This window comes from Rosa rugosa, chromosome 1 (genome assembly GCF_958449725.1).
Source record: "Rosa rugosa chromosome 1, drRosRugo1.1, whole genome shotgun sequence".
Lineage (NCBI taxonomy): Eukaryota > Viridiplantae > Streptophyta > Magnoliopsida > Rosales > Rosaceae > Rosa > Rosa rugosa.
Window position 1 is genome coordinate 71560198 of NC_084820.1, and position 20180 is coordinate 71580377.

A 20180-nucleotide genomic window follows, 5' to 3' on the forward strand; every position below is an offset into this window, starting at 1 on the left:
AGTTGTGGAATTAGTTCGAACGATTTTATTTCGAAAACGAACGTTATTTAGGGGGTCTTGAAAAGTGACTTCTTATACGTACAGAATTTGGGAAAACTTTCTTCATGAAAGTTGTAGAGCTCGTCGATACGATCTCGTGCATATGTGGAACGCAATATTCGGAGTTCGTATGAATAAGTTATGAATATTTGAAAATTGGGAATTTTCTATAAATATCAAAAAAATGTTGACTTTTTTCATTAAGGACGAAACTTTTCTGTTTTTGCGGAATAGTCCCCCGGATTCTCTCTCTCTCTCTCGATCGAAACCCTCAGACCCGGCGGGTCGTGTTCGACCCGACCCGGCTGGTTCTCTCCCCTCCGGCCTCCTCCAGCCCCGGACCCGGACTCCTCCGTGATCGCCGCTCCACGCCCAGCCGTCCCCTCCCATCGCTTCGCCCAGACGCTGCTCCAAAAGCTGGATCGAAGCCACCCAGACTCTTGATTCGGACCCGGCCGGAAAACCACTTTTCCGGCGTTGCATGGGCCGATCGTTCCCATTTTTGTGATCTCCTCCTCATGCTGATCATCCCCATGTAAGCCTTTCATCACGATTTTGTGTATAGAACGCTAGATCATGGTTTGACTTTTTCGACGTCCCTGATTTAATCTGAAATCTGATCGGACGCACAGGATTAATCCGACTTCCAAGCTTGATCTAGGACGATCTAGGCCAAACCAGACTTAGCTCCAGGTATGGAAGTCGACCACCCTTTCATTTTGAACCAGTTTGTAGTTGGTCACTTTGCCATCTGAGGTGGTTGACCGGCGTTGACCGCCGCGTTGACCGCCCACTGACCACCGCTTGTGGCGGCGCATCAGACCATATTTCGAGTTTTCATTATCTGGGCGATGATCTATGCATCCATACGAGCGTTTTGATATATTACAAGGTTATGTTAGAAAAAGTTGGTAAATAGTGGATTTACGTTTTTACGTTACTATTTACGGTTTTTACGTTTTATCTTCGGTTTACGATCTACGAAGATCAGACCATCGGTTTTACTTCAAATTTTAATATGTTGATCGTATGACTGTCCCGGTGACTTTGTGAGGTCACGGGCGAAGATCTGACCGATGGATCTTCGTATATTTGAGAAATAGTGATTCGGAAGGCGATTCGTGAGAATCCGACCGTCGGATTTTCATATAATTTTGTGAAGATGTTAGTAAGGGCGATTCAGGAAGATCTGACCGTTGGATCTTCGTGATAATTTTGGAGGATGATCCTAAGGGCGATCCGTGAGGATCTGACCGTTGGATCATCATATAAATTTGATCTGACCGTTGGATCATCATTAAATTAGAATCCGACCGTTGGATTTCTGTATATGTGTGGTCTATGAATGATTTCTAAGTTAAGATCGTGTTTGACTAGGTGGTTGATGGATTGATTGGTGAACGATTTCGGATCGTTGTTTTTGAGCTGTTAAGAAGACGCAGCGGGAATTTAGAGGTGAGTAAACCTCACGTGGTTCATATTACGAACCGAATAAATTTAATTACCTTATTTTGTCGTAATTGCGTGAAAATATTTATGAAATAAATATTTGTTTTAAAATCATATGGACTTGATCAACCACGGTCCATGGGGAAGTAAAATGATTTTTATTATACAAAATGAATTTCACGATTTTCTTGTGTGAACTATAGTTGGTATTAGTGGTCATTCCTGAGTGGGTGATTACGTATATATATATTTACGTGATTATATGTGGAATGGTGTGACATTGAAGAGTGTGGAAATTGGGATGATTAAAATACTATGAATTGAAATTTGACTTATCATATTTATATGTGATGATCATGATTGATGAGTTCTTGTTAATATTCATGATTTACATTGGAGTATGTATAGAGTTGGAGAATGTAGGATTCTGAGGACGAGGTGTCCGAAGTTTGACGGTTATGGATAACCGGAGTGTTTGTGTACTGAGGACAGGGATGTCCAAAGTGCGACGGTTTATTATTAACCGAAGTTGTGTACTGAGGACGGGGATGTCCAAAGTGCGACGGTTTATTATTAACCGAAGTATATGGTGCTGAGGACGGGGATGTCCAAAGCGCGACGGTTATAGTGTTAACCGAAGTATTTTGCCGTTGCTTGACCCTAGGCCAAGGTGTCAGAGGTAACGAGGCAGTTAGAGCTCTAACGTGTTATTGGGATGGACCAGAGTGGTGTTATGTGGGTTGGGTGTTTACAGGACCAGTGTGGTGTATTGTGATTTGAGGATTGTGAAAATGTATTCCTTGTGGTTTCCATGAGTGGGTTGATGTCTCTTTGCAGACGTAATACTGTTGAATTTTACTTGAATTGTAATTTAATAAATCAACAGTTCTTTCTTGTTTACTCATACTGGCTGTAAAAAGCTTACCGGGTTTTGTGTTGTTGCAACTCCCGGTACACTATTCAAATTGTGTAGCGGGTAATCCTACAGGACAGGAGAACCAGGACGGTGATCGTGCGGTTAGAGCAATGGTTATAGTTTTACAGCAATTGTAATAGTGAGGCGAGTTAAGCTCATTTGAGCCTTACAATTTGATTTGGTGGGAGTGTGCTGTAATAAATAACTTGAGGATTTGGGTTATTGTAAATTTGAGAGTTGTGAAGTGTGGTTGTTTGTGAGAAAAAAATTCAGGATGTTAGTTGTAATTTGTTATTATTCATGTTTCGGATTTGAATTGATTATTCAAAATTCGGGGCGTGACAGTTTGGTATCAGAGCGTAAGGTGCATATTTGGTGATGTGTCAATACCTTCCGAGTGATGGCCCGTCTGCAGCGGATCCCCATCGTGTGCTCTTTGGTATTGGCTAAGTCATTGGGTATGCGTGAGTGTTGGGAGTTGTTTAGGCCGCTAGGTCGTTTAGGGAACGTGAATACATTCCCTATAGTATTGACTTGGTTAATATGAATTTGTATTTGACTTATACTGTGTTTTAAGTGTTATACATGTATTAGCCAAGCATACTATACTCCTTAGGTGATGGAGATTCGAAGGGGTTGTACTTAGAACCTTACAGTTGTCTTGTAGGTTCGTATTGGAATAAGTTCAGTGGCTGCGAGTTACAATCCTTGAGGAATAGAAACCTCTTGATTCAACTCTGTTAAGTCAACGAGGATTGTTTTATGGAAATGAGGTTCTTTTGATTGTTGAAGTGTTTGGTTGAAGGCATGGTGTGGACCTATGCTCGTCTGTAATGTGGATACGAGTATTAATCGATAGTAATTTTGCCTTTTTAAGTTGGATATACTAATGTTTTTGAATAGATTCTTGACTCATGTGGAGTTGTGAGTAGTGTTGCGGTTAGGGAAGGAATTATTGCGGTTACTTCTTCCTTGTGCTTGTAAGTTGTAAAGCAGGGTTTAAGGTGCGAGACAAGAATTTTATTTTGTGCTCGATGGTTAGAGAGGAGAGACCATTGTTTTGGGTTGTCGTTGAGTACTATAATTCCTTCAGAATCAGGATTGTTGGTAGAATTGGAATTAGTAGTAGTTTCGGTGATTCTGAATTTGAATTGAGTTCGCGAGATGTGTCTTATATACGTGGTTGATGTTACTTGCATCATTTTGGAACGATACGTTACGATTCACAAGGAAAACTGGATTTGAAATTTATTCATTTGAACACCATGGGTTGATGACCTGACCGTGACTTGTGAATATAGTTTTGTTCAAGTGAATGAAATTGAATTTTGTGGCCTTTGTGTGGTGAACTAGTTTTCTTAAGTTTTGGATCGTAGTATGGAGATGGGCTGCAGTGAATTTGAAGTTGTTGTGTGTTTTAAGTTTAAGTAGGCGGGACACTTAAAGTTTTGCAATGGAGTTGATTTTGGTGTAATTAATTGGGAGAGTTAGAATCAGTTCTTGTGAATGATGTTGGATGAGAGTGTGTGCCTTTGGTGATTGATTTTAGGTGTTATAGTTAAACGCAATTTCGGATATTGATTTTAGTGATTTTGTTAGGTATCCATAGTGGTTCAAGTGAATTACTATGTGATATGGAGTTTGATTTGATTTCTGAATCGCTAAATGTTAGGGATTGAATTGTGGTGAGTTTTTGTTGAAACAATTGATAGATGGAATTATCGAGATTCTATAAGAGTTGTAAGAGTAACTCTAAAAACGTGGGTTTTTCCTAGCTAACTCAGGATGTGTTTAGCTTTATAAATCCCTAATCCTATCGATGAAATTGTTGTGTTTGGTTTGACTCAGAGGATACTAGCTAGACCTCGATGCGACTTAATTGATTGTTGGATTCTTTTTGAGTGATTGTTTTTATTGCATCATTATGAAAGATGTGTGCAGTAGAGTTGTTTATGGTTTTGAAAACAGTATTGGGTGACCAAGGTTCGATCCTTGGTGTTGTTGTTGGTGAAACAAACAGGAAAGAAAACATGCACACCATCTTATTGAGTTTATATTACAAAAAAAAAAAAAGAAAAAAAAAAGAAAAAAAAAAGCGAGGACTATGCTATACTAAGCCTAGTCAGCAGCTCCGGATGGGTTGAGGCTGAGCTCAAGAGAAACGTTTGAGCCACTGTGGTAACCGCCTGAGCCACCAGAATAGTAACCAAAAGCGCTACCTTCCTCGGAAGTAGCCTTCAGGTTACCAAAGACGTCCTCGCCGTGCACGGGGAACAGAGGAAGAGTTTGAACCTCCTGGTGATCTCCTCCTCGTTGTTGCAGGGATGTTTGTCCTCCTGTTGTGCCAAAAGAGTTGTACTAGTATTAGTGTTGAAGTGTGAGGAAGAATATGAAACAGAATTTAAATCAAGAAATCCTTCATTACCAGTAGAATAGGTGGAACCAAAGTTGAGATCAATGGATCTACCATCATCAGTAGAACTAGTGGACCCAAAATTGATGTCAATGGATCCACCAGCTGGCCCAAAATTGATGTCGATGGATCCACCAGCACCAGTAGAACCAGTGGACCCAAAATTGAGATCAATGGATCTACCAGTACCAAGAGAACTAGTTCTCATGGGCACTGGAGCAGCCTGATTACACCTATTCATCTGCTTCTCTCGAGCCCTGACGTTCTGGAACCAAAAGTAAATGTTCTTACCCTCAACATGCCCATACTGGTTCAGCTGGAGACAGATCTCGTGAATCTGCTCTGTAGTTGGGCACTTAAATCCCTTGACATAGTAAAGATCCTTGAGGATTCTTATTTGTTCTGGAGTAGGAATCCACCTGGTACGGCTTCGCCAGAAATCCATGTTGGCACTACTTCCAGCTGCTTGGGTGTTTCCTCCCTCCTCTGTTGGTTGCTGTTGTTGTGGTTCCATTTGTTGCGGGGTTTGGAGCTCCATTAGTTGCAGAGTTCGTGGCTCTTGGGTCATGGGGTGAGAGGATGTGTAAATCGAGGAATACATGGTTTAGTGTTTGAGGGAGATTTTGTTAGAAGGATTGGAGTTGTTGAACTGGTGATTGGAGATCTGAGATTCTCAGAGGAAAGATGAGATCGAATCTTCAAATGGAAGAAAAGATCTGAGAAAGAAGGATTGAAGATTTGGAGGAAAAGATTGAAGATCTGAGAGTAAAAAAAAAAAAAAAAACTGGGGATTTGAGAAGAGAAAGGCTGAAGAGTTGAGAGAGAAAGACTTGAGCTCGGAAGAAAATTTCTTTTCTTTTGGAGTGAACAGTTTTTCTCCAGAATGCACCTATTTATAGAACAAGGTGAACAGATCTCCACCGTTGGATGAACGATCTCAGAATTTGAATCCACGCGTTGGATTAAAGTCGCCCCGAAACCCGGAAAAGCTGTTGGCGCGTGTTGAGCGTGTAAGGGGACAGGCCGAACCTCGAGACGCTGTGGCAGACAGCTTTAGCCGAAAGTGATTTGCTTTCCGTAAATCACGGAAGAGACGTGTCGTGGCACGTGGAGTGTACCGACAGTTTGTTGTTATTCTATCGCTTATGATAGAATAAATAAAAGAAGTTGCATGGATAGTAACGAGAGCAGCTGGTGCTCTAGTGGTTGAAGAGCAAGGCTCTTGTACAAGAGGTCAGAGGTTCGAACCTTGCCTCTCGTTTATTTTTATTATGTTCGCTTATGACATAATAAGTATAACATTTGTACACATTATATTAAGCACAGCTTGTGCTCCAGTGGTTGGGGGACAAAGGTTTCGTGCGGCAGGTTGAGGTTTCGAACCTTGCCTCCCCCGTTATTTTATTTATGTCACTTATGACATAATAAATATAACACGTGAGCATATATTAATGAAGGCAGCTCTTGCTTCAGTGGTTGGGAGCAAAACCTTCGTGTTCGAGGTCGGGAGTTCGAACCTTACCTCTTACAAATATTTTTGGATCTCGTATATACTTGTTATACGGACGTATATACGGTATGTACGGTATACATACGTATATACGGCCTGTACGGTATGCATACGTATATACAGTTGTACAGTATGCATACGTATATACGGTCTGTACGGTATACATACGTATATACGGTATGTACAATTTCATACCGTAGCCGAGCTGGAAATAGTAAGCCCAATTGTTCGGCCCGATTTGTAGGCCAAAATAGTAAGCCCAATTGTTCGGCCGATTGGTAGGCCCAAATAATAAGCCCAATTGTTCGGCCCGAATGGTAGGCCCAAATGTTAAACCCAAATTGGTTCGGGCCGGTTTAAATGTGGATGGTTCGATTTCTTCGGCCCAATTGGCCAGCCTTAATGCTTAGCCCAAGGATTGAGCAAGCCCAAGTCATCATCACTGTGTGACATGTTTTATTGGCGTGCTTTTGAGAATGATTTGTTTTGAGTGATGCTAATTGAGTAGCGAAACGCTTTGTGGGAGTGTTTATTGTGGTTGTATGCCAGTACAGGATGACGATCAGTGTGAAAACAACAATATGTGCAATGCCACGTGGTGATTTGAGTGTGGGTTGCTTGAAGCAATTGTTGTGTTGTAATTTTGAGAAATGATGCGGTGAAGGAATGTCATGTTGATGACTTAAGTGGGAATGAGGATTTCATTTGTGAATTCTAGTTTTGTGAATTTACATCGTGATGAAAGGATTTAGTGGCCATAGGAATGTATTTTTATACGAATGGCTGTGGCTTTGTGGATTACTACAGTTTTGGGAAGGATGGAGATTCGATGGTTAGGTCAACCTTAATCAAGAGGAATTGACTTACGCTTAAATTTCGGGACGAAATTTCTTTAAGGAGGGTAGATTGTAATACCCGAAAAATTCAAATTAATGTCCGATGACATTTTGGAAATGATTTCGTAGGCGTGGGCACGAATACGAAGCTTGAAGGAGTTGTGGAATTAGTTCGAACGATTTTATTTCGAAAACGAACGTTATTTAGGGGGTCTTGAAAAGTGACTTCTTATACGTACAGAATTTGGGAAAACTTTCTTCATGAAAGTTGTAGAGCTCGTCGATACGATCTCGTGCATATGTGGAACGCAATATTCGGAGTTCGTATGAATAAGTTATGAATATTTGAAAATTGGGAATTTTCTATAAATATCAAAAAAATGTTGACTTTTTTCATTAAGGACGAAACTTTTCTGTTTTTGCGGAATAGTCCCCCGGATTCTCTCTCTCTCTCTCGATCGAAACCCTCAGACCCGGCGGGTCGTGTTCGACCCGACCCGGCTGGTTCTCTCCCCTCCGGCCTCCTCCAGCCCCGGACCCGGACTCCTCCGTGATCGCCGCTCCACGCCCAGCCGTCCCCTCCCATCGCTTCGCCCAGACGCTGCTCCAAAAGCTGGATCGAAGCCACCCAGACTCTTGATTCGGACCCGGCCGGAAAACCACTTTTCCGGCGTTGCATGGGCCGATCGTTCCCATTTTTGTGATCTCCTCCTCATGCTGATCATCCCCATGTAAGCCTTTCATCACGATTTTGTGTATAGAACGCTAGATCATGGTTTGACTTTTTCGACGTCCCTGATTTAATCTGAAATCTGATCGGACGCACAGGATTAATCCGACTTCCAAGCTTGATCTAGGACGATCTAGGCCAAACCAGACTTAGCTCCAGGTATGAAAGTCGACCACCCTTTCATTTTGAACCAGTTTGTAGTTGGTCACTTTGCCATCTGAGGTGGTTGACCGGCGTTGACCGCCGCGTTGACCGCCCACTGACCACCGCTTGTGGCGGCGCATCAGACCATATTTCGAGTTTTCATTATCTGGGCGATGATCTATGCATCCATACGAGCGTTTTGATATATTACAAGGTTATGTTAGAAAAAGTTGGTAAATAGTGGATTTACGTTTTTACGTTACTATTTACGGTTTTTACGTTTTATCTTCGGTTTACGATCTACGAAGATCAGACCATCGGTTTTACTTCAAATTTTAATATGTTGATCGTATGACTGTCCCGGTGACTTTGTGAGGTCACGGGCGAAGATCTGACCGATGGATCTTCGTATATTTGAGAAATAGTGATTCGGAAGGCGATTCGTGAGAATCCGACCGTCGGATTTTCATATAATTTTGTGAAGATGTTAGTAAGGGCGATTCAGGAAGATCTGACCGTTGGATCTTCGTGATAATTTTGGAGGATGATCCTAAGGGCGATCCGTGAGGATCTGACCGTTGGATCATCATATAAATTTGATCTGACCGTTGGATCATCATTAAATTAGAATCCGACCGTTGGATTTCTGTATATGTGTGGTCTATGAATGATTTCTAAGTTAAGATCGTGTTTGACTAGGTGGTTGATGGATTGATTGGTGAACGATTTCGGATCGTTGTTTTTGAGCTGTTAAGAAGACGCAGCGGGAATTTAGAGGTGAGTAAACCTCACGTGGTTCATATTACGAACCGAATAAATTTAATTACCTTATTTTGTCGTAATTGCGTGAAAATATTTATGAAATAAATATTTGTTTTAAAATCATATGGACTTGATCAACCACGGTCCATGGGGAAGTAAAATGATTTTTATTATACAAAATGAATTTCACGATTTTCTTGTGTGAACTATAGTTGGTATTAGTGGTCATTCCTGAGTGGGTGATTACGTATATATATATTTACGTGATTATATGTGGAATGGTGTGACATTGAAGAGTGTGGAAATTGGGATGATTAAAATACTATGAATTGAAATTTGACTTATCATATTTATATGTGATGATCATGATTGATGAGTTCTTGTTAATATTCATGATTTACATTGGAGTATGTATAGAGTTGGAGAATGTAGGATTCTGAGGACGAGGTGTCCGAAGTTTGACGGTTATGGATAACCGGAGTGTTTGTGTACTGAGGACAGGGATGTCCAAAGTGCGACGGTTTATTATTAACCGAAGTTGTGTACTGAGGACGGGGATGTCCAAAGTGCGACGGTTTATTATTAACCGAAGTATATGGTGCTGAGGACGGGGATGTCCAAAGCGCGACGGTTATAGTGTTAACCGAAGTATTTTGCCGTTGCTTGACCCTAGGCCAAGGTGTCAGAGGTAACGAGGCAGTTAGAGCTCTAACGTGTTATTGGGATGGACCAGAGTGGTGTTATGTGGGTTGGGTGTTTACAGGACCAGTGTGGTGTATTGTGATTTGAGGATTGTGAAAATGTATTCCTTGTGGTTTCCATGAGTGGGTTGATGTCTCTTTGCAGACGTAATACTGTTGAATTTTACTTGAATTGTAATTTAATAAATCAACAGTTCTTTCTTGTTTACTCATACTGGCTGTAAAAAGCTTACCGGGTTTTGTGTTGTTGCAACTCCCGGTACACTATTCAAATTGTGTAGCGGGTAATCCTACAGGACAGGAGAACCAGGACGGTGATCGTGCGGTTAGAGCAATGGTTATAGTTTTACAGCAATTGTAATAGTGAGGCGAGTTAAGCTCATTTGAGCCTTACAATTTGATTTGGTGGGAGTGTGCTGTAATAAATAACTTGAGGATTTGGGTTATTGTAAATTTGAGAGTTGTGAAGTGTGGTTGTTTGTGAGAAAAAAATTCAGGATGTTAGTTGTAATTTGTTATTATTCATGTTTCGGATTTGAATTGATTATTCAAAATTCGGGGCGTGACATTAATGATCAGCTAATTTCTTAGCATTAAACTTATTAGAAGCTGCTGAATTATGGATTATGCCCATACTTTTCCCTAGTTTAGGGATTCCTTGTTTTAAGGAGTTGTGTTGTTTACCTTTTCCCTAGTTTAGGGATTCCTTGTTTTAAGGAGTTGTTGTCTTTAGTTTGTGGTTTTCAGCCACTATATATAGTCGTGTACATGTTTGGTAAGAAAACATATATACAAAAAACACCAACATTCAAATTTCAACATGGTATCAGAGCAGAAATTCTCATAGGACCTGCATCTGTATTGTTCTTTCAAGATTCTCGTGTTCCTTTATCATTCTCATTAAGATGACAGAAGGAGAAGGTTCTCTCGTTGCAAAGACAGAAAGCCCAGATGGGAATCCAAATCAGCGTCTGTGCTCAATGCTTCTAAATGAGTTCAACTACCTTCCTTGGTCAAGAGCCATCACTCTAGCTCTTGGTGGAAGATCAAAGCTCAGTTTCATCAGCGACAAAAACAACATCCCAGATGCCTCATCAGCTGAATACGAAAGTTGGTTATCCAAAGACCAACTGGTTATGTCATGGCTTCTTAATTCAATGGAGCCAAAACTTGCTGAAATCTTCAGCTATTCAGAATCATCTCGACATCTTTGGGTTGCTGTCAAAGATATGTATGGCAACCTAAACAATGCAGCAAGAGTGTTCCAACTCAAAAAGGATCTTGCAGGGATTCAACAAGGTAATCTCTCATTTGTTCAACATCTTGGGAACTTAAAAGCCAAGTGGAATGAACTTGATATGTATAGACCTCACACCACTGATGCCACCATATTGCGGAAAAGAGCTGAAGAAGATAAAGTGTTCCAACTGCTTGCAAGTCTGGGATCTGAATATGAAGATCTCAAAAGCCATCTTTTGATGAGCCCTGAGCTTCCTTCATTCACAACAGTATGCAACTCCATTCAACGTGAAGAAGTGCGTAAAAAGGTGATGAATGTAGACACTAGTGCTGGAGGGTCAGAAGCTAGAGCATTTGCTGTAAACAAAAGTGTCACAAGCGACAGAACATACAAGGGCAAGAGGCCAGATCTGAAGTGCACACATTGTGAACGCATTGGACGAACTGGTATAGGCCACACAAGAGAGAGATGTTGGATATTGCATCCAGAACTGAAACCTAAGTTCAATGAGGAACAGAAGAATCAAAGAGGCAGCATTCAGAGAACCTCTTACATCTCTAATTCAAAGGCAAACTTCAGCAACACTTCTGAAGATATTATGAACTTCACGTCCAATCCAATAACTCTCATAAATGAGTTTGCTACATATCTTCAAAAGAAGCAAGGCAGTTTAGACAGCAATGAAAATGGAAGCACAACTGCTATGCTTGGAAAGTTTGCTGGTTTTCTGGCAAAATCAAATATGGCTTCTTCAAAGGATATACCAGGTATTATTTGTGCCATTTCCACTGCTTTGGATGTCAGTAAGAATCATGATTTTTGGATAGTGGATTCAGGTGCCTCTGATCACATGACAAATAATTATTCCATACTACATGATTTTGAAACCTTGTCAAAATCTTCACATGTCTCAATTGCAAATGGTAACAATGTTCCCATCTTAGGAAAAGGAAAATTAAAGCTTTTTTCAGATAGCGTTGAGTCATTTGCATTATTTGTACCCTCTTTTCCATTCCAACTCCTATCTGTAGGAAGGTTAACAAACTTGTTGGATTGTCTAGCTATTTTCTCTCCTTACAATGTTGTGTTTCAGGATCGAGTGTCCAAGAAGAAGATTGGTGAAGGGTTCTTTCTAAATGGCTTGTACTACATATCAACTTCATCAAGTTTTTCAAAGTGTTTTCTAACAGAGTCCAAATCTGCAACACAACAAAAATTGTGGCATAAACGCCTAGCTCATCCATCCTTTCATGTTTTGTCAATGTTGTTCCCTAGTTTTTGTAAAGTCTCCCATGAATGTGAGACATGTCATATGTCAAAGTTTACTAGATTGCCTTTTCAAATCTCTCAATCTAGAGCAACTCAGCCTTTTGAGATTGTACATTCTGACGTATGGGGACCAGCATCCCTAGAATCATTTGATGGCTATAGGTTTTATGTCACCTTTATTGATGATTTCACTCGAACCACTTTTGTGTATCTTTTGAAATTCAAGAGTGAAGTCTTCAAGTGTTTCCAAGATTTTCATAACCTTGTCACAAATCATTTTTCCTCTAAAATTTGCATTCTAAGGTCAGACAATGGCACTGAATACACATCCAAAAGCATGACTGATTATCTCAGTGCTCAAGGGATTATTCATCAAACTAGTTGTGTTGGAACACCACAACAAAATGGCATTGCAGAACGCAAAAATAGAGATTTACTTGAGAAGGCTAGGGCCATAATGCTTCAAACAAATGTTCCAAAAAAATTCTGGTCTCAAGGAATTCAAACTGCAGCTTACATTATAAACAGATTGCCTAGCAGTGTGTTAAATTTCAAATCTCCATTTGAAGTTCTAAAAGGTCGAAAAGTTGACATAGCACACCTTCGAGTATTTGGTTGTACGTGTTTTGTACATATTCAATCAAATCATCGGGATAAGTTTGATCCCAGAGCTGTCAAATGTGTGTTCCTAGGGTACGCATCTACCCAAAAGGGCTACAAGTGTTACAATTCAAAGACCAGAAAAATATTTGTTTCAAGGGATGTTCGTTTTGATGAGTCTGACTCTTTCTTTCAGTTATCTGATAATGAACCTCAGGGGGAGCATATTTGTGAGTTGTTTCCCATACCAATTCCTGCTGAAGTTGCAGTAGACACTCCTAGTTCACAACAACCAGTTCAACAATTTGTGGATACTGAAGAGGTACATGCAGACTCTGACACTCAAGATCATCAACAAGAGGTGGCACCAAACACGTCTCAACCTCGAAGAAACCCACCAAGGGTGAGACATCAACCAACAAGACTTCAGGAATATGAGACTTACACACCACGTTATCCTCTTGCTCAAATTGCTCACTCCACCAGTACCTCCTCTCCTCACAATGCATTCCTCATCAAGATTTCCAAAGAAACCGAACCAAGGAACTTTGAAGAAGCAAATCAATCATCAGTTTGGAAGAAAGCTATGCATGATGAACTCAAAGCTCTTGATGACAATAGAACCTGGAGTATAGTCAAGCTTCCCAAAGGGCAGAAAATTGTAGGGGCAAGATGGATTTACAAAATCAAGTTCCACTCTGATGGTTCAATTGAGCGACATAAGGCAAGGTTAGTAGCTCGTGGCTTCACTCAAACCTTTGGTGTTGATTATAAGGAGACTTTTGCTCCGGTTGCTAAAATGAACACAGTACGAGTTTTGTTATCTGTTGCTGTGAATTGTGGCTGGTCTCTATACCAAATGGACGTCAAGAATGCCTTTTTGCATGGGGATTTAGAAGAAGATGTGTATATGAGATTACCTCCTAGACATCCACGTGAAAGTGAAGCTGGAATGGTGTGCAAACTTCACAAGGCCTTGTATGGTTTGAAACAATCCCCACGTGCTTGGTATTCCAAACTGAGTTCGGTTCTTTTTGCCTCAAGCTTCAAGCGAAGTCATGCAGACTCCTCCCTGTTTGTTCGAAATGGCAAGGCTGGGAAGTTGGTTGTTCTAGTGTATGTGGATGATTTAATCATCACTGGAGACAATATGGATGAGATTAAGTCTCTCAAGTCAGCCTTGCACAATGCCTTTGCCATCAAAGATCTTGGACCATTGAAGTACTTTCTTGGAATTGAAATGGATCACTCCTCAAATGGTATGTTCTTAAATCAACGCAAATATGTTGTTGATCTTCTTGATGAGGCAGGAATGAAGGATAGTAAGCCTGCTCGCACTCCTCTTAATAGTAGACTTAAAATAGATGTTGACGGAGAACCTCTCTCAAATATTTGTGTTTATCAACGCCTTGTGGGTAAGCTCATTTATCTCACCATTACAAGACCAGACCTCACTTATGCTGTGAGTTTGGTCAGTCAATTCATGCACTCTCCTACCACTCATCATCTACAGATTGTCAAGAGGATTCTTCGCTACTTAAAGGGCACAGTTGATCGAGGAATTGTTATGAAGAACAATGGCCACTTCAACCTTGTGGGCTACTCAGACTCTGACTGGGCAGGAAATGCCATTGATCGAAAGTCCACAACTGGGTATTGTACTTTCATTGGAGGCAACCTCGTTACTTGGAAAAGTAAGAAACAAACTGTGGTTGCTCGTTCTAGTGCCGAAGCTGAGTATCGTGCAATGGCATCCACAGCTTGTGAACTCATATGGTTAAAGACATTGTTGGGTGACTTGGGCATTGTGTGCACTGCGCCTATATCTCTACATTGTGACAACCAGGCTGCCATGCATATCGCAGCCAATCCAGTCTTCCATGAGCGCACCAAACATATTGAAGTTGATTGTCACTTTGTTCGAGATCAGGTTCAGTCTAAACTTATTGAAACAGTGTACACACGATCATGTGATCAACTAGCAGATATTTTTACCAAGATTCTTGCTTCCGCTCAGTTTGAACGTCTGCTTTCCAAGCTTGGCTCAAGGAACTCCCTTGATCCAGCTTGAGGGGGAGTATTAGAAGCTGCTGAATTATGGATTATGCCCATACTTTTCCCTAGTTTAGGGATTCCTTGTTTTAAGGAGTTGTGTTGTTTACCTTTTCCCTAGTTTAGGGATTCCTTGTTTTAAGGAGTTGTTGTCTTTAGTTTGTGGTTTTCAGCCACTATATATAGTCGTGTACATGTTTGGTAAGAAAACATATATACAAAAAACACCAACATTCAAATTTCAACAAAACTGTTAATTATTGTGCTCCAGCATCTAACTAATGTAAAAATCAAGGCATAGTACGTGTTCAATTGCAGCAAAACTGTGGTTAATTCAATTGTAGTTGTTTATCTGCATTCGCTTTTCAATCCACATATAATGCTATTCTTACTAATTCTTCAAACATTTTGTAGGACTGCACACAGAATTCCATCCATTCAAAACAGAACTCCATTAACTTTTAAGTATACCTCACCTCAATAACTATTTCAGGAGCATACTTCAATTCAATTTATACATTGTAATACAAAATTTTGGCCAAGATGTACCTCACTTCACAACATAATTTCAATAAAAACAATTCCTCTGAAATTTTTCCCTGCGTGCCTCATAAAAATCCTGGTATCTAAGTTAAAGGAGTTCCACATCCGCCAAACTCATCTGTAACTATAAATTCCGCAGCAAAGCGCGGGTATATTTTATAGTGTAGATTAGGAGAAGAATACATCTCACATTTGGTTTGACGTACTACTCAAACTATATGAACAACGCAAGGCGGGTCAGCTTCGACATTGGCAATTTGGCATGACATCTCTCTCATTGGCCTTTTCCAAATTAAAATCATTACTAAAATTAACGTTTATGCAATTATGCAGAAGGACATGAATCAAGGGACAAAACGCTGACAGCCGTTCGATTTTAAATGAATGAATCATATTTTCCAATCCTGTCTCTTTGGCCAGAGAGCCTCTTTATCTTCTTCTTCCCTCGTCTCAAACCATCAGATAAATGCAGTGATTGATCGGAATCGGAGAGAAATTCTGCAAATGAAGAAGGCAAAACCTCTTACTTGAGAATCTTCCACGAGTAAAACCTTAGTAAAAAACTGATGAACAAAACCCAGCAACACAAACAACTTGAGATTGGATTTTTCTTTCTTTTGATCTGAGAGAGTTGAAGACCTTTGAATCAAATTTTGGTTAACATCATTAAATCATTCCCTCACTGAAAGACAATAAAGAGAATTAATTGACATCTTCTTCTCCACATGTAGTCATCTTATTTTTACAAAACAAAAGAGATTCATTGGATTGTGATCCTATGGACATCGCCCATATGATTGAGAAGAGATTCAAATCACCAGATCTGTCATATTTCGATATGATATTTTCTTATGCGGTTCAAATACTGGGTTTAGAGAAGAGCTTTAAATCTTCATGAGGTTCTAATGAGTTTTCTTTTAGAGCAAGTGAGCCGCGGGCAGAGACGGGATAAAGATGGGGGAGGAAGAAGATAAAGGTTAAGAGGCTCTGTTGCCAAAGAGACGAGATTGGGTGATGAGTAAAAGAAAATTGGGTTTTAATGGATTTGCTGTTGTAGCCATAGGATCCATTCATCTAAAATCAAACAGTTGTCAGCATTTTGTCCCTTAATTCGTGTCCCGCAGGTGAGCCGTCCTGTCATATCTATAAAGAACTGAATAATGAACATAGCTGTGTAATGGCCTCTATTCACAAACGTGCCCTCCTGAAATAGAAATATAACCAACTTTGTGGAAAATAAATCAACAATGGGAAGAAGGCCACATCGTCACTAGTCACTGTGTGCCCACCTGAATGGCGCCAATCAAAAACTCCAACCAGATATTTAGCGCATGCAAACAAGTCCTCCTACATCTTTTCTATCTTCTCTCCATAAAGATATTCAAGATTCCTATTTCACTGGGATTTCCGCCGAGTGATCGTGAGAATCGATCGAAACTTGAATATTCAGACGATGACGGCATCGTGGAATTCGATTCAGCTGGAGATCACATATAGAGTTCTGGGGTGGTTGACTTTCATGTTTTGGGCCGTCGTCTTCTACCCTCTTTTAAGTGTTCTTGAATTTCCGTCGGAAAAGGCATGTATTTAATTATGTGATCATTTCCTTCACTTCACCTGACTTCAGTTCAATTCCAAGGTTTCATATTAATTTGAAGAGTTTGTTCACGGTGGCGGCGTGCTGATGCTGATCAGTGTTGTGGGGTTGAGCATCGATTTTGTTGTGCTGAATTTGACGAAGCACTCGTCGTATCTCATTTACAACGCCACGTTCAGAAGCAGTACTTTGAAAAGTACGGTTTCGGAGAGGTTGGTAATTTATTTTTCCCGCCCTACTTATAATAATGTTCGTTTATTTACATTATTACCTCTCAGGTTGAAATTGTTAATCAAGCAAATGTTGTTACGCACTACATTCTTGAGCTTAAATAGTTCGAGTTGTATACAAGTTTAAGAAAATTGTTAACAAATTAGGCCACATTAATGGGTTGCGAGTATATACGTATGGAAGTGCATGATCGTCTAAGAGAGAGTAGTTCTTAATTAGAAGAGACTGTAAGGAAAAAGTGAATCTTTATAAATGGTTATCAGATGAGCGACTTCCTAGTATGTAAGTTAAAAAGATGACAATGTGATGTTGCAACGGTGATATATTTTGGTACTAATTAACACGTACATACATATATAACTTTGTATTAATTAAAAGATGAAGTCATTTTGTTTGTACTGATGCAGATGATACCTGTAGCTGCAAATGATGTTGCTTTCTCCGCTCATGCCGTTTTTGTGACATCAGTTATCCTTTTCCAAATTGCAATCTACGAAGTAAGTAAATAATCATCTCCAATTGTCTCCTTGGTTAATTTTCCAAGTTTCATTGTGATATATATTCCATATTGTATATATAGCCTGATCATTTTGTCACACAAGCTAGCTTCACATTGGTCTCACCTTAATGTTGTTCATCGATGGCTTTATGTATGCAGCAAGGAAGTCAGAAATTATCCAAGATTGCCATTGGAATCGTCTTTGCCGTGTGGCTACTCGCTGCAGTTTGTTTCTTGGTGGCTCTGCCAACTCATTCTTGGCTTTGGCTCATCTCTATCTTCAAGTATATAAGATATACTGATATAGTTACCTTTCATTTTTGTGCAATTGGAGTTTCATTTTAGTAATGTCAGTGGCAATTATAACAAAAATTTAGTTTTTGCTGAAGGTTTTCAAGATTATGATCGAGGGGGTTGTCTAGGGTATCTTGATGTATATTATACCCTTATTTTTTTATTTTTACTAAATTAATGTAGTGCAAACATATCGAACTGGTTAACAGGTTACCCACTTAAATGTTGACATGTGTCATTTTTAAAAATAAAATTTACCATATTAACAACACATTCTATCTTGATATGTAATATTGTTAAGAAACATATAACAAATATTGTCAAAATAATAAATTACACCTAGTAGAACTAAAATTACGACTTATGACCACACTTATTGTGGTTATGGTAATTGAGTAATAAAAGGTGTAAATATCATAGTTGAACAATTTTTATCAAATGAAGAACATTGATTATCAAATGGAGAACCTCCTTACAATATTAGTACTTACATATCTTTTGGTCTACATTAATTTTACCATGTTCACAACATAAATGTTGCCGGAATTGTAACATATATGGTTGATAACCTTGTAAACGATATAGTTTTTGAAGTAATCACTGCAAACAGAATAAAAGTTACCACTTTTACATCAATTGTTGGAGGTTGTGGTAAAATGTGTAGTCAATGTAGTAATCATTTCATTAATGATAAAAACATAAATATTTACCACTCTGACAACAAATTTGTTGTCACACTTGTTAAATTGTCCATAAACTAGTACATTAGTTTAGGTGGAGTAATTACTACAAATAGAACAAAAATAACCGCTTTTATTCATTTGCTTGCCGCATTTGAAGAGAACTGAGGAGTCCAGTACCTCTACTCCCTGCAGAAAGAACATGAAATATAAATACTTACCTCAAGAAGAAAGAAAAACAAAATTTTAAAGTTACTACTAGTAGAAATTTTTATTCTTTACTAATACTAGTCTGCTGGGATCAATGGATGCAAGCTCTTCATCACTTTCTTCAAGTCACTGCTGTCAATAAAGCAAAAACACGTTTACCCTCTTTCCTGTCTAAAAGATATTCGACGTTCAGCCGAGATCTGAATTTCAAGGTGTTTACCTCCGGCCGAGATGTGGAATAGGGGACTTTTTTCTCGGAGCTCTAGGGTTGCAAAACAGAGAGTTGGTCTTCTTCGTTCTTACTTGGTGGCTCTCGTCCGGCGGCGCCCTAACGTCGGCGTGGGCCTTTGGCTCCACCGGTGTGGGGGGTTTGCTGCCGGAAGGGGTTTGGGAGGTTCTGTGGTGGTTGAGGCACGGCGCTGGTGCAATATGGCTACTTGTTCTCGATGGCGGCGATGACAGTTCTACGATTTCATGCCTGACAGGAAAACGGGATCGGCGGCCTTCTTCATCGGATCTGGACGTTGACGGTTGTGGGTGGAGGTATGCGGCTATGCTTATGGGTTCTTGGGGGCGGTTTGACGGCGGAGGGCTTGATTCATCAAAGATGGAGTCTTGCGGCATACCTGGGATTGGTTTTGCAGATGGGCAAGGAAGCATGCTCCGGGATGGGTTGCTATGGCGGTGGAATATGCAGGTTTGTTTGGTGTCCAACAGGTGGTCCAGATCTTTTGGAGGGGAAGACGGTGTCGTCATCTGTTCGGCGATGAGGTTTATCAACTATCCCATGGCAGTTGTTTGGGACAAGTATGTTGAGTATTGCAGCACTTTTTTGGTTCGTTTTAGGTTTTTCTTTACTTTGGTAGTTTTTTGGTTAGGTTCAATAAGTCCCTACTCCTTCGAGCTAGGGTTTGGGAGTCGTGTTTTGCTTGGCGTGCCATTATTGTGGCGTTACTCCGAGGAATTATGGGTTTTAATTTCGGTGCTTTCTGGTTGTCAACATGAGGGTGGATTGCCTTTGCACGAGGTCTGGCGGTACTTGGACACGGTGTTGAAGAGGGTAAATTGGCTCGGTCTAATGTTGGTGGCGAGGTTGTATCGGTACTCTCGGGAAGTAGCTCGTGGTTTCGGGCGTAAAATTTGGTTAGGGGTTGGGCTCATTTGGCTCATGGATGTTGCTATTAGCGACGGACCCATAACTATGGATCTTTGTAGGAATGTGTGTCGTGGTGTAGTACCACAACCGGTCATTCCAATGCGTTGTAATCTTTTCGGTTATTAATGAATTTTATTTCTTCTAAAAAAAAAAAAAAGTGTTTACCTCTACATTGTCATTGTGAGATTCATTAGTCGATCTCTGACTTGTTGTGCTTTGAGTTTTTATATTGTCCACATTGACAATCGTCTCTTCATCATATCTAACCCTCTCTCTGAACACAAGTTGATCAAAGCATTGCTGAGCCGC

The 20180-nt window shown here is 40.1% G+C and overlaps 1 protein-coding gene and 1 pseudogene across 1 annotated transcript; both read left to right on the forward strand.

Annotated features, from left to right (window-relative positions):
* The first annotated feature begins 10265 nt into the window (after positions 1-10265).
* LOC133707127 (uncharacterized) lies at positions 10266-12260 on the forward strand. Its single transcript, XM_062132668.1, has 2 exons — positions 10266-11507; positions 11834-12260. The coding sequence occupies exons 1-2, from the start codon at positions 10406-10408 to the stop codon at positions 11860-11862; spliced, it is 1131 nt and encodes a 376-aa protein (XP_061988652.1). The 5' UTR covers positions 10266-10405; the 3' UTR covers positions 11863-12260.
* A 4208-nt stretch (positions 12261-16468) lies between these two features.
* LOC133726682 (cystinosin homolog) lies at positions 16469-17931 on the forward strand (annotated as a pseudogene).
* Positions 17932-20180: the final 2249 nt, after the last annotated feature.